Below are 14,739 nucleotides of genomic sequence, written 5' to 3'. Positions count from 1 at the left end.
TGAATGCTTAGTAAGTCCATATGAAATTTACTTAATTTACCTTAACATTACAACAAATTAAACATTTAAATACACTAGCATTCTATATGGCATCCCTTTGCATCTTTATACTATCATATGCATATCCACAAATACAACCAATAGGTTAGTTCACTTACATATCAAGAACTTATAACACAAATCTTATATATATATATATATATATATATATAACAATTCCATTTAGTATCATGTACCATCCAATTCATATTTCATTTGAAAGTATATGTAATTAAATTCATGTTCAAATTATTTCAACAATTTCATTTTCATTAGGTTACTGTTTTCACCCAAAAGAACCTTAATAAATCGAACTCAGATACACGGGACTATAGTGCTCACACAAGCTGACAATGATCAAAGTTGCTCATACAAGGTGACATCCTATCAAGGTTACTGGTATAGGATAAACCAACAATATATATAAACTGAGAATCTGCAACTAATACTGGATCTTATATAAACATGTAAATCCCTTATCGTTTCCATATTTGACCCTAATGCATGCCATATGTACCCTAATCCTTTACTAAGTTCACACGAGCATTATTACTGTAAGAATATCATTTCAATCCCTATAATAGTATATACATGTCATACCAATCTTATAAACATCCCATATCCATTTTGGTACCTTGTACCTATTCATAAATGCCATAGTTTTCATATTTTGCAATTTAGTCTAATTGATGCCAAAATCACCAAATTCACATTTATATAAACTAATAAGAAAAATAATTACAATTAAATTATAACATGAAGCAAAGCAGTAAGTTTCATATGAACTTACCCAGCAAAAAAAAAAAAAAAAGGAACAAGTCTTTAAGGACTAATCAACAAATTTACCTTTTCCCCATTATCTTCAGTTTGGTTCAATTCTCGACCTATATAATAATTTGGTTCAATTTATCAATTCCAAACATTTTATAACGTCCTATTATATGCATGAATTAGTCTAATTTCATTTTTCAAATGCCCCTAAAATTTTTCATTTTATTCAATTTAGTCTCTAAAACTGAATTTCCCATAACTTTCAAATTTGAGCTTCAGTTTCAAAACCAATATCAAATACACCCTTTTAGGAATCTCTGCTATCAATAGTTATAGAAGTTTCACATCAAATATTCAATTTTTACACTTTGGTTCTTTTGACAAAAACTAACAATTACACTTTAAAATCTAGTCCTTTTTCACATCTAAACTTAGAATCTAACAATTGAACACCAATTTCTTCAAGCAATCATCAATGACAATTTTCAAAAACTTTAACAATTTTACAAATTGGTACATGGGCTAGCTAAATCAAGCTCACATGACCTAAAAAACATAAAAATTACAAGAAAAACACTTAATTACACATACCAGTTGTTGACAAAAACCTTGACTTTTTTTAGGGTTTCTTTCTTCTCTCACGAATGGAGAAGATGAAGGAATGAAATGGCTCTTTCATCTTTAGTTTTAGCTTATATAATATAATTAGGTATTAACTAATTAGGTTTGATTAACTTAAGCTTAATTAATTAACCTTAAGCAAAGTTAGTGGATTCATCAACATCAAGCACTAAACTATGTTACAAAATGGTTTAATTACCATTTTGCAACTTTGGCTAATTACAATTTAAACCCCTAGACCTTTGGTCAATTAAAAACCTATAGCGATAAATTTTTACAATTTAGTCATTGTACCTTAATTAAACAATTAATAGAAAAAATTTTGAAGGACCAAACTTTAATAAACTATTATACCAATTTTTTAATTATTTTAATTTAATATTTACGGACCCGGTTTATGAAAATAGGGTTCCGAAACTAATTTTTTCAACACCATTGAAAATCGAGTTGTTATAGTAACTTAATAAATATGTGAATAATTCAAGGAAGTAGTAAATGAATATGATCATTGTTGATGTGAATATATGTGTGTAAAAAAGGACTAAATTGTAAAATATTGAAAAGTTATGTGTGACAATGAAATTAAGAAACTTGATTGTGCTTGTGATGAATATTGAGTTTATAATAATGTTAAAGCCCTTGTAGAGAAGTTTTGAACTTATGGATGTAGATGGCATGCTATTAGGAATTCCTTAGCGCATTTGTGAATTTAGCACTTTGGTGCTTGTGTTCTAACATTATTAGTATTCGTGATATTCTAGTGTCACGGGGCTAGACCTTTCGTCTCGCAATCCGTGCGGCCTTAGGCGATTTGCTCGTCCAAACTTGCCCAAGTCAGCCTTTACTCGAATGAGGGTTCCTTAAGAACTCCTCCAAGGCACCAACTCGACAATGAAGCAAACTTATGCCAAAAGAAGCTTAAAAGAACAATGAAAGGGACGCTCGCAAAGTGTTTGAGTAAATGCTCTCTATTCTCTTATTCACAAAGAATAATGAAACAATGAATGGAGTGAGTACAAATGAGGGGGAGGCTCTCTATTTATACTTGAGCTCCCCCAAAACCGACGGTCAAGATACAATTACATCGACGGACGAGATTAACCAATCCCATGATTTAAGGGATTTTACAAGATATTGCCATATCAAATCCTATCTAATCTTTACAAGATATGATTCCCTTTATCTTTAAAGATTAGTTACCATAGTTGCCTAAGTTGCCATATCTTCGCTATCGGGCCAACCAGGCTTCAATCTGACAGGCTTCTCCAATAGTTCCTTGAATCGGGCCAGCTCTCGTGGGCCAAATGATCCCCATCTAAGTAATAGACCTCCATCGGATGCATTTGGTTCGATGGTCACGGGCTTTGAACTCTGGCCCGTGACATTCTCCCCCACCCATTCTCGTAACGTCCTCGTTGCGAATCCCGAATGGCACTGCCTTGATTCACCTTAGATCCCACTCGTTGCCTTAGCTCTTCCCTTCCTTCGGGACTTTTGCCTCGGCTTTCGTCGCTTCTTAACTCGAGCCGTCCTACTCGTTTGTACATCTCGACGACAAGGAGTTATGTCACTCCCTTGCCCACATTCTAACTTTCCTCGAACAGAATCCTCGTGATTCACAACACTTGGCTTCGCTTTGCCCACAGTCTCTTGGCCTCCTTGCTCAAGAACTTCAAAAGGGCCCCTACGTTCTCGCCAAGTACACAAGTTAGAATGCAAAACACTATCAGAGTGTTTCGAATGTACCTTTGCATTTACTCGGGTCAACTGTCCCACATGCATCTCTTCTTTTTCCTTGAAGTCCGATGCACCACCCACCTCTCCAATAGGTGGAAGCCTTGTCGATGACTCGGCCAACTCCGACGCTTCACTCGATTCGAGCCTCATTGGTCCCAGCTTCACTGTTGTCATCGCAACTTCTTCCTCTAAGTCCGATGACAAACTCACCTCTTCCTTGGGTGGAAGCCCCTCCGACGACTCACCATGCTCGAACGTTGCCTTTCCTTTGACTACGGCTTGCTTTGGACAGTTCCACAACTCATGCGGACCACGGCACAAGAAGCATTTTACTCGCTTCTTTTTACTCCTCTTAGCCCTATTGGCTTCGGCTTTACCCTTACTCGAACCAAGCTTCTTGGGCTCCTTGTCTGCTCCACCGTTCCCTTCGATGACAGACTTGCTCCTCTTTGCCCTCTTGGCTTCGGCTTTTCCCTTGCTCAAACCAAGCTTCTTGGGCTCCGTATCTGCTCGATCATTCCCATCGATAACAGACTTCCTCGGACACTTCCGCAACCTATGCGGACCATGACATAAGAAACACTCGACTGGCTTCTTCCCGCTTTCGGCCTCCTTGGCTTCGACACCCCTTGTGCTTGAACCAAGTCCCAAGGCCTTACCCACCGGCTTCTTCTTAAGCGCGGATTTCATCAGACATTTCTTTAACATGTGTGGACCGTCGCAGAGAAAGCATTTCAGCTTGTCCCTTTTCTTCTTGGGTTTCTTCTTCCCAACTCGTGGTTTTCCATTACCACAATTGTCGCTGTTGCCATTGCCATACTCATCCGTATCTTCCTTGTGATTCCCTTCACATACGCCCCTTTCTTCGGACTTGAAAGATCCAAGCTTGTCTTTCCCTAGACCAAGCTTAACCACGGATACCGCTACCTTCATGGCTTCCAACAACTTTTGGACACCTCTTTGTTCCACCTCCTGTCTGACCCACGGCTTCAATCTCTCTTGAAAAGCAAGCATTGCTTATCTTTCGGTCACATCCAAAACTTGGAGCATGAGTTCCTTGAACTCACGAACATACTCCCCCACTGTGCCCCGTTGCGTTATCCCTTGCAACTTTGCCCGAGCTTCTTCCTCGGCAAACTCTGGGTAAAACTGTCCCTTCAACTCGCATTGGAACTTCTCCCATGTTCCAATCTCACCTTGCCTTTTATCTGTGGTCCTACCTCGCCACTATAAAAGCGCAATATCAGTAAAAAATAATGAAGCAGTTTGTACCTTACCCGCATCATCCATGATGCCCTTGGCACGGAAGTAGTTTTCCATCTTCCACAAGAAATTGTCCACATCACATGCAGACTTTGTTCCCACAAACTCTTTCGGCTTCGGGACATACTGCCATCTTGAGTCTTGACTTGACACTCCTTCCCCCATAGCTGCTCGACACAAGGCCAGCTCTCCCTCGAGCTCCTCTATTTATGTGCTTAAAGCCAGCGTCGTGGCCATTGTTTCCTCCTTCAAAGCCATCAACATGGCCTCAAGAGCATCGTTCCTGTCCGACAGTTTATCTTTATGTGAATTGAATAACTCGTTTACCTTATCCATGGTCGAATCAAGAGACATCTTTACATAGTCTCTGGACTGTTCCTTCCAATTGTCTATGTGACCCTTGAACCCATCGAGTGCCTCCTTTACGTCCTCCATGGATCCCTCGAGTTTACCTACACGTTCCTCTACTGCCGACAGCATCTCTCTCAAACCTTTTCTTGCCCTCCTTTGTTCGCACTCTTCTTTCGACATCCCAACAGTGCCTTCGAACCAACAGCTCGGATACCACTTGTCACGGATTACGAGACGAGAGGTCTAGCCCCGTGACACTAGCACTTACATGCTTATGTACTTCGTGATTATATTTCATATATCCTTCTTGTTCACTCAAGTCTACAATGGGCAAAGTGGGTGATTAATGAATGAAAATGCATGAATAAAATGTGGTAAGTGAAATGATGCTATTCAACCTTGCTACTCATATCAATCTTTAAGTAGTTTTTAGGAGCCATGTTTATCATATTTATTATTTAAGTAATTATTTACTGATATACTATATTGATTAAAAAGGTAAGTTAGAATTCTAAATACAAAGCTTAACGAGTTTTTTGAATGCGTAGGTAAAAATCGTTTTGAAGACATCTTTTGAAGTGGCTATCCTCATCTTCATCTCATCATCAAGCAAAGATTGAAGTGTATAGAACTTAGATTTTGGTAATAGAGTGGCATGTACATAGGATTAGAACCATATGAATATTTGTTGTAAAGTAACTAAGTGGTCCAAAAATATGTCATGCATGCTTGATATCATTTTGTACCTTGGGATAATCTTCCTTAGATGGATATACTCATGTGTTATATGAAGGTTTTGAATGATAATTTGACATATGTAGATGTTTCATACATGTTTTGGGTAATTTGTCCTCAGTTTGCAACATTGGACATGTAACTAGAGTAATTTGCCCTTGGTGTCACGACATCAAAAGCTTAGTGTCGCAACATCAGTTAGTGTCACGACACCCATTTCCCAGTGTCGTGACATTGATCTTGTTTACCCTGTTTTAATCCCAAATAATCCTTGAATGGTCCCCGTTTGTAACCAAACTTTAAAGAAAGTCTAGAAATGACTTGAATAACTTCAAAAGAGTCTATTTACGTTAAAGCAAAAATTTCTGATTGATGCTCGAGTTAAGTAGTCTTAGTGTTCAAATGTGACATCCCTTGCTCGTGATGTATCGATTCATTTCAAGTGAGGGATGTTACAAGTTAACCTTGCTTCAATATTGCGTGTAAAGGGTTTGTAATCTGAGCCAAGATCATGCAAGATATGATCAATAAGATCATCCTCAAAGATCGAAGCATCAAGTACAAGAAGTTTGGCATGATCCATGCAGGTGACTATAGAGTCATAGTCTCATGACAAAGCATAAAGAACATTTTTTATAGTGAGAACTTCAGTTTTTGATCCTGAAGCATGGAAGTCTTCCACCAAGACCAAGTAACATAGGCTATGGTGACACCAACAACTTGAGAGAGAACAGTTTCAGAAACAGAGCTAAGGATCCAACATAACATAGTTTGATCCTTAACATACCAAATTGTTTTTCTGGGTTTGGAGTATTATCAAGATATTTAGGGGGAGAGTTGGAGCCATCAATGTGATGAACCAATTCTTTCTCACAAAGGAAAAATAAATAAATTGTGTTTTCCAGAGAAGATAATTGGAGGAAGTAAACTTGATTGTGCTCTAATGAGGACAGGGAAAAAGAATATGACGACGACGACGACGGTGATTGGATAGCCATGGTAAGAATCGAAAAGAATGATGTTTAAACGGTACATCTCAAAACCGATACCATAAAGAGAAGCAACGTTTTCTGTAATTACAATCAACGAGTTATCATTATCAAGGTATTTATAATGATTACAAAAAAAAACTGTTGTAAATTTGGATGATATCTAATTATTCTCTTAATAAGTGTCTGGAAAAGAAGTCTACCATAAACTTAAAATAACTGGGCAACCAAAAATTAATGTAAAGAAAATACCAAACAGTGATGAAATTCATAGCTAAACTCATGTTTGTTTTTCTGGTCATAATTCAAACACTAATTTATTTAAATCTAAGCCTTTGGTATTGAGGTCCCAACAGATCAAATATATTAGCAGAACCATTAAAAAGAGAGACCAAAATTGATTATAAAACAAAGAAATCACGGGCAAGGTAGAATTGTGGGATCCAATGGTGTAGACATATCCCTTTGGCACATGTTGGGCTCAATGCTTACAACACCTTCACCCTAAACATTAGATATATGTATTAAGCTCATAAATGGAAATACATGAATAAATAAATAAAGATTGTACCTTGGCAAGATTTCTGAAGTGAGTGGTGTTATAGTTTCCAGTAGGGAACAAAATCTCAATAAGATCAGCTAATACCAGTTGGGGTTGAGAGACAGCACCATCAAACCAATCTTTAATCATTTTTTTATGTAAAAAAAAAGAGTGAAATAATTATTGTTATATAAATAAATAAATAACAAAAGAAAAGATAAATAAAAAATCATTACCAAGAGTTGTTAATTTATAGATTCTCTTATCGTATCTCCAGATGCTTTGGTTAGTAAGAAATCCAAAACATGAATGATCTTCAATGTTTATGTTTTGGAGGAAGGTAGTGGTATTGTATCCAATTGCATCCCAACTGTATGTTTCATCTATTACAACATCCACTGTCTGAAATAAATATTAATAAAGTTGTTAATGATTTTAAAAAAAAAAAAACATTTATAAACAAAAACATAACTTACACATAGAATAGCATGCAAATCTTCAATATCATCAGGGTTGGAGATATTGTATGTAATCTTGTTAATGGAGGCGTCCACATTTTCTCCTCCTGCATCTTCTACATACTGTTTTCACCTTAAATTAAATTTAAATATTACACAATAATCTAACTAACAAAATTATTTTCAATTTATTTAATACCTTTAACTTGTATAATTCCTTTGTGAAAGACCATATGCCCTGCATTTATTTTGCAATAACTCGGTTATTTTCAGATTCTAACTTTTGATAAAAAAATCATGCATGTATGTGGAAGTGAGTTTTCGATCAAATCTGAGTGAAAAAATTTTGAGTTAACCGATTTGACGAGTATTATTTTATCATCCTACTTTGATTTGAAATTTTTGAATAGAGTTAAATTAAAAATTCAACAGGTCAAATTAAAATATTGTTACATCATAATTAATTTCATGTTAAAGCAAATAAATTTGAAACCCTATATATGTGAACTTTTTCAAAGCCTCCAAAAAATTAGTATAATCAACTTGAATCATTAATTAACTTATTTAGGTCCCAAATTATTATTTTAGAAAAATTTTAAATTTCTTTATATATTCTTTAAATTCTTTTTAAATTTTATAATTTTTAAAAATATAAATTTTGGAACTTTAAAAATTATTTTGAATTTTTTTTTTAATTTTTGTTGAGTGAAAGACTAATTTGCTCCTTTTCAAAATTGATAGGGACCAAATGGGTATTTATACTAATTTGTTATTCGAATTATTCGAGTCGTAAAATTTAACTCGACTCGAATAATTCAAATAACTTAATTCGATTAACTCAAAATTTAAATTTTTCTCAAATCAAATCGAATTTTACTCACCCTACATATACTTGGATTTAGGGATGAAATCAAGCATATGAATTTGTGGCCACTGGTTCAGCTACCTACATTCTGGTATTCCATCCATGCCACTATTGGTTTGAATGCTTTTTCCTTGGCCTCTGGAACTTTAGTTAAGCATAAATAGTTGTCCTTTACCTGAAACAATAATTAAAATAGCAAGGGTCAATCTAAAACAATATCATTCATTATTATGCCTTAATTACTGTTATCTTTACAGACATTTTCGTATAATCAGTTCACAAGTAATGTTAAAACTTATAAAATATTAAAATATAATAAAAAAGACACGTCAATATTCATAGTGAAAATAATAATCCATTTATTAATATTTTATATATTAAATAAATAATAAGTTTAATTTCTTTAAAACACTTTGGTATTTATTAAACAAATAAAACTTATATATTACCTTACCTTAAAATTTTAGATTTTCACTACCTTGGATAAACTTTGCATTAAAATTTTCTGTAAAAGAAATTGCATTAATTTTTTATCTTCATATACTAAAAAATATTCTATAACAATTTGTAAATAAAATAAACTTTACATGTGAATGCACCTTTTATTAATTTTACTTATTTTTTTATTGAATCTTAGCTCGATTGGGATGAATATTATTGTCAATGTAAGAAGACGCGTATGCGTTCGAAAGCAATGAAGTACATTATCCTTTTATTTATAGGTTGAGGAAGAACTATAAATAATTTTAGAAATTGTATAAAAGGAATAAATATAATTAGAATATATAATGAGACTGATCAACATTAATTTTATTTATTTTAAAGTTGAAAATTATATATTTAAGATAAATAAAACAAATATTTACCCATAAAAATAATAATAAATTGAAAAGTTTCAGAATGACATATTTGTTTTATGAGATGAAAATAAATACTGACCGCTTTGTAGACTTGATTTGCTCTCTTCTCCAAATTTGCAAAAGCCCCCAAGAACTTGATCCATTCTGCTCTCTGTGTCACATCAATTATAAGTAAAAATATATATATATATATATATATATATAATAAATTTATAAAAAATAATGTGGAGTAGTTTTAAATGCATGTAAAAAGATAAAAAAAAAACCCTTAAAATAAATTCATAATTGAGTTTTAAATAATAATATAAAATACCCAAATAGTAATTCGAATTAAAATACATCATCAATAAATTAATAAATAATTTTAAAAATAAAATAAAATAAAATATTATTAACTAGTGATGTTTTGTGATCCATTGAGAATTGTTACGATACTATTATCTATCCATAACCCGAATGAGTCCGGGTTGGATTCTAGATGGTTCACACACTGAGCTCGCATGACACTAAATGTTTGCAAGAGAGGAATTTACACTCTCCCATAAGATCACACGCAAGATCGCCCATGGAACCGTGCGATATGGGTTCACATGTTACTATATAGGGGAACCCCCATCGTATAAACACGTATTAAGTTTAGTGTAGAATACGTGTTGGCATGTATGAAACTTACCTAAAATATCACATTAATAAATAGTAACCATATCATATAAATATATAACCTTGCCATCTAAAGAAGATAGAGAAAAATACCCATCAAGAATATATCAACTTGTATATAAAATTATTGATATTTAAAAAAGAACCTGTAAAGGAGAGTCCTCTCCAGTAGCGGCAAAGTTAGCGAAATTGCAAGCTTGATATAGATCAAGGTTAGAAACAAAATGTGCGGCAAATGGTGCGAGCTGTTGAGGCTCACTTGCGTTGATCAAACTTATTTCTCCTCCTTCAACCATTTTCAGTACACATTCAGAGGCCACCGTGTTTGATGTCATCCCTTTCATGCTTCCCACTACTCCCAATAGCTGCATTCCTAACTTTAATTATTTTCTTCTCCTTATTTCTCATTACAGTTTTCAATATTCACTTTCAACCACTATATATATTTATTTAATTACAAAATTTATAAAATAAATCCAATAAATAAATTATAAAAGTGGATAATATATATATTTAAAATTACATAATTGACTCAATAAGTGTTAAGTATAATGATAAGGTACATTACATTTTTAAGAAAAATATAATTTTAAATTTTAGATACAATATTTAAAAAAAAGCAGCTATAAACTCTAAACTTAAACCGTAAAACTAATATAAAATATATAAAAAGAGAGACAACACAATTCATATATAAATTGTGTTTTTTGTAGGACTCATGCATACAAATTTAGAACAGCAGATCTTTTGTTCACACTTAGCAACCAAAATTCAAACTCTGTTAATAACGTTTGCCCTCCATATAACTGTTGTTTTATAACAATGGCGCCAATGTTGTATTCATTTGTTTAGGGTGGGGGAAGAATAGACTTAATCATGAGATGAGTCAGGCCGAATTCAGACTTGATTAATGTAAAATTTTAGGCCTATTTTTTAAACCCGAACTTAATTCAGCCCAAAAAATAAGTTTAAAATTCTATCCAAATACTAAATTCAACTCAAATTAAAAATGTTAAATTTGACCTTGACCCAACTTGTCCATTATTAATTTTTTATATTATTTTTATATAAAATAAATTTAAAAATATAATACATCAAGTACACTAAAAGCATTAAACAAATTGAAAATACATTAAAAAACTTTATACTTATATAAAACTAACATAGTTGTAACTTAGTAAACAAATGCATCTAAAATAGTAGCAAAATGAACAATAAAACAAGAGTTATGCAATATCCAAATAATAATAACAAAATATTAGCAATCTAATAGCAAAATGGCAGCACAATAATAGCATAAAAGAAAGTTTAAGCTAATTCAAGCCGAACTCGTGTCAAAAAATCCTACTCAAGGCTTGATTCGTTTAGAAAATAAACCTTATTTTTTGTCTAAACCTATTTTTCAGACTTATATTTTTATTAAAATCCTCTTGTTTTTTAAATGAACCTTTAAGCTTGAATAGATAATCAAATCCATGATCAAATCTAGGGAAGAGGGAGCATGTCGGTTGATGAAGAAGGATCTCGTCAACATTAGCCTAACTCAATTATTTATTACAATTAAATGTAATTAAATGATATACTTATTTCAATAATTTTAATAATGATTGTTATAGTAAATAAATATTTTAAAAAAATTGAATTATGTATAAAAGTATATATCAACCATGTATACACATATAGCAAATTATATTGGTTTTGGTTCTTACCTCAAAAAGGAAACTGGAAGCCGAGAACATAAGATAAGGCACATGAGAAAAATTTGTTAGCTATAAATATTGGGAATGAAATTAATAATGATACATGTTAAAACTAATTGATGACAATAAATAGTACAACAATACCATTAATATAATTACTCATTTACCTTTCTAACTATCAAAATTTTCATTAAAAATTCTAACTTAATTTATTAAGTTAAATTATTGTTAGAAATATTTTTCTTTTTCCACCAAAATTAATATTTAGTTTTAAATTTTAATTTACAAAATTAAAGTTAGTAGAAAAATTTAATAAAATTTAAAATTTAGTAGTAAAATTAAAATATATAAAAGTTGAGTGATAAATTTATTTATTTTTTCAAAATATAATGATAAATATCAATCGAATAAGGGTTAATATACTATTTAGTATTTGAGTTTGATTTTAATATTCGATTTGATATTTAAATTTTTTTGTCTTAATTTGGCACCTAATTTTGACTTCAATGTTCAGTTTGACACTTGAATTTTTTTTTTTTTTCAAATAGATACTTGAGTTTTGTTTATCTCATACAAGTACCTAAATGGACTTCAACGATCAATTTAGTACATGAGTTTTTCCTTTGTCTTAATTAAGTACTTATGTTTTTTTTTTTTATAAAAACATACAGATCAAATACTTATTAAACCACATTATGTTGTTTGATTTGGATACTAAATCAAATATTAAAACTAAACTCGAATACCAAAATTGAGACAAAAAAACTTAGGTACTAAATTAAATATTTGAGCCAAATATAGATAACAAATGATATACTAACCTTCAAAATAATGTATAGTGACAAAATTCAATATTTATCTATAATGTGAAATTTACACTTTAACCCAATTTTAAACGGCGGCAATACCTGGAAAACTGGTGGTGGTATCGACTGAAAAGTTAGAGAGTGGGATGACAAATGACTTAATCCTTGGTGTGCAATATTTTGTCCTTCCAGCCATCCTTGTATCACTCTATATATTAAAATTTCAGAAATGGATATCAGAAATAAAGGAAAAAAGAAGAGATGATGGAGGTACCTGGATGAGAAGATAACTCTTGCCATCAATGCCATTCTTAATGACTTTGAAAGTCTGACCATAGTAAATATGGTAGTTTTGAGCGTCTTCTACTTTGGAGATGTTGCCTTGCGGTTTGACGTTTGGTGCTGCCGCCGCCGCCCCAATATCTATGGCGGATAGCCACTTCTTCCAACTCAACAACCAGGCCACCATTAACAGCCTCTGGATCCAATAACTACAACCACGAGACATGATGATGAAGCTTTCCAAAATGGAGGAGTTGGAGATTGGATCGATGAAGTGAAGCAGTTGTTGGGCAAGGTGGGGAAGATGAAATCAATGCAAATGGGAACCCGTGAACTTTTTCTCAACTTTTATTATTATTTTTTTATGTTTCTACTTTTTACCCTTTTAGATGATGAACAAACCAAACCCGTGAACTCAGGTATGTTTTGTCTTTTTGTCATCTTATGTTCCACACCTTCTATTTTGTTCATACCTTCTTAACCCCCTAATTTCCAAACTTTCCTAATATTCCCATTCCCTCATGTGCCCTGCACTAGCGCTGCCACTCATCAACTTTCCAACTTTTTCTCTTTTCTTTTAATTTTCTAATTGTTTTTTTTACGACACATCATTAGCCGGAGCAAATTATTGTCAACGCACACTGCATAAAAAGAATAATCCCTTCAACTCCAACCTACGATGTGGGTTGTGGGGTAAACAGCCTGATCAATGAGCCAACAATGGAGTTCAATTTTGTAATTGCTAATATCAGATTAATTAAAAAAGTTTAAAGTCTGAAATAACATTTTCTTTAGATTGAGTTACAAGAACATCTCTCTAGCAAGCATGAGAGAGCACGAGACGGGTTGCAATACCAATTAACTAGGCAAATCTCAGCCCTAAAACCTTTACCAATCGAGTCGACAACCCCATTAGTGGGTTTCTTTTCTGGTCATAAAGAGCACGTCATAGATCAAATAACAGTACGAAACATAGAATATTTCAGCTCTATCGGCTTTAACGAGGAAAGACATAAAGTTTGGCATAGTGGAATTAGAAACATAATCTCTAGTAGAATTATCTAGATAAAAGCTAGTAAGCACATAAAGGTTGCTTTCTTTTCGAGTTAAAGCATCCACACATACAGATGATTATTTTGGAATGATCCCCATAAAAGCCTGCAATCATCAACCAAAGGTTCAAGAAGCAAAATCAGAAGATGAATGGTTTAGAACCATGCTAATGACTGCCATGACATCAACTTTGATATCATTTAACAAAAGTAGTGCAACGATTTAATTTTCGATGGTATCAGAAAGTATTGTTTCAAAACTAAATTTCTTAAGTCGAGTTAGTCTGAAAATTTTATCGAGGAGTTTATGCGACAATTATGGAATTAGAGATTAGAATTATTAAGCAAATAAATTAGATAAATTATTAAGAAAAGTACAAGGACTAGTTTGGAAGGTTGGTCAATAATAAGTAAGGTATAAGGACTACATTGCAAGGAGACTAGAATTGATGGATTAAATGGGTCATTAACCAAAGTCCTTAAATGCTATTAAACCATGTTGGAAGCGTAATAAAAAAAACTCAAATACTAATTTTATTACACACAAATAAACACAATACAAAATACAATACAAACACTCTTTTATTTTTTCTCTCTATACTAGCTATTGCTAGTTTTTCTTTCTATACTCACAACACTTTTTTTTCTCAAACTTACTAATTTCTTTTCAACACTCACAACACATAAACTATATATACATATATATAGACATAGTCTAGTTACCTTAATGATTACTTATCCCTTAAGTATATCATAAATGATAATGCTTATCCATTGTACATGCCTTGCCTTGTAGAACTTTTCAATGTTGCTATCATCTCGATTTTTCATGAAGTTTCCAACATGATAAGCTTTATCCAATTTGCAAAGTTGTATTCAATTTGAAAACCAAGATGTATGAGGTAGAAGCCAATTTAGATACAAACTCTTTGGTTGCAATTTTTGACTTTGAAAAGTTGGTTTGATTTCTAACACTCCCCCTCAAACCGAACTTTTCATTCCAAGCTTT

The 14,739-nt window shown here is 32.6% G+C and overlaps 1 protein-coding gene across 3 annotated transcripts; it reads right to left on the bottom strand.

Moving 5' to 3' along the window:
• Positions 1-507: 507 nt before the first annotated feature.
• On the bottom strand, positions 508-13,393 carry LOC108477241 (uncharacterized). 3 transcript variants are annotated; one of them, XM_053023346.1, is made up of 10 exons: positions 12,671-13,393; positions 12,488-12,604; positions 10,037-10,267; positions 9,310-9,381; positions 8,456-8,545; positions 7,705-7,743; positions 7,524-7,628; positions 7,284-7,449; positions 7,078-7,187; positions 6,584-7,010 (listed from the first exon to the last, which is right to left on the bottom strand). In XM_053023346.1, exons 1-10 carry the CDS (start codon positions 12,902-12,904, stop codon positions 6,924-6,926), a joined length of 1,251 nt encoding a protein of 416 aa, XP_052879306.1. In that variant the 5' UTR covers positions 12,905-13,393; the 3' UTR covers positions 6,584-6,923. The 3 variants fall into 3 exon arrangements, with proteins under 3 accessions (XP_052879304.1, XP_052879306.1, XP_052879305.1); XM_053023345.1 differs by having other exon boundaries at positions 10,037-10,255; positions 12,499-12,604; positions 12,671-12,698; XM_053023344.1 differs by lacking the exons at positions 6,584-7,010; positions 12,488-12,604; positions 12,671-13,393 and adding an exon at positions 508-923 and having other exon boundaries at positions 10,037-10,261.
• Between the last annotated feature and the right edge of the window lie 1,346 nt (positions 13,394-14,739).

The sequence above is a fragment of the Gossypium arboreum genome, chromosome 12 (genome assembly GCF_025698485.1).
Source record: "Gossypium arboreum isolate Shixiya-1 chromosome 12, ASM2569848v2, whole genome shotgun sequence".
Taxonomy (NCBI): domain Eukaryota; kingdom Viridiplantae; phylum Streptophyta; class Magnoliopsida; order Malvales; family Malvaceae; genus Gossypium; species Gossypium arboreum.
Note: the sequence above shows the minus strand (reverse complement) of the source record. Positions and strands in the feature narration are given on the sequence as shown.

Coding starts and splice junctions, on each gene's coding strand:
- LOC108477241 (XM_053023346.1), bottom strand. CDS start 12,904: ATGTCTCGTGGTTGTAGTTATTGGATCCAGAGGCTGTTAATGGTGGCC. Junction 12,605..12,670: donor AGAGTTATCTTCTCATCCAG/GTACCTCCATCA, acceptor TTTAATATATAG/AGTGATACAAGGATGGCTGG. Junction 7,011..7,077: donor ACTTCAGAAATCTTGCCAAG/GTACAATCTTTA, acceptor TCTAATGTTTAG/GGTGAAGGTGTTGTAAGCAT.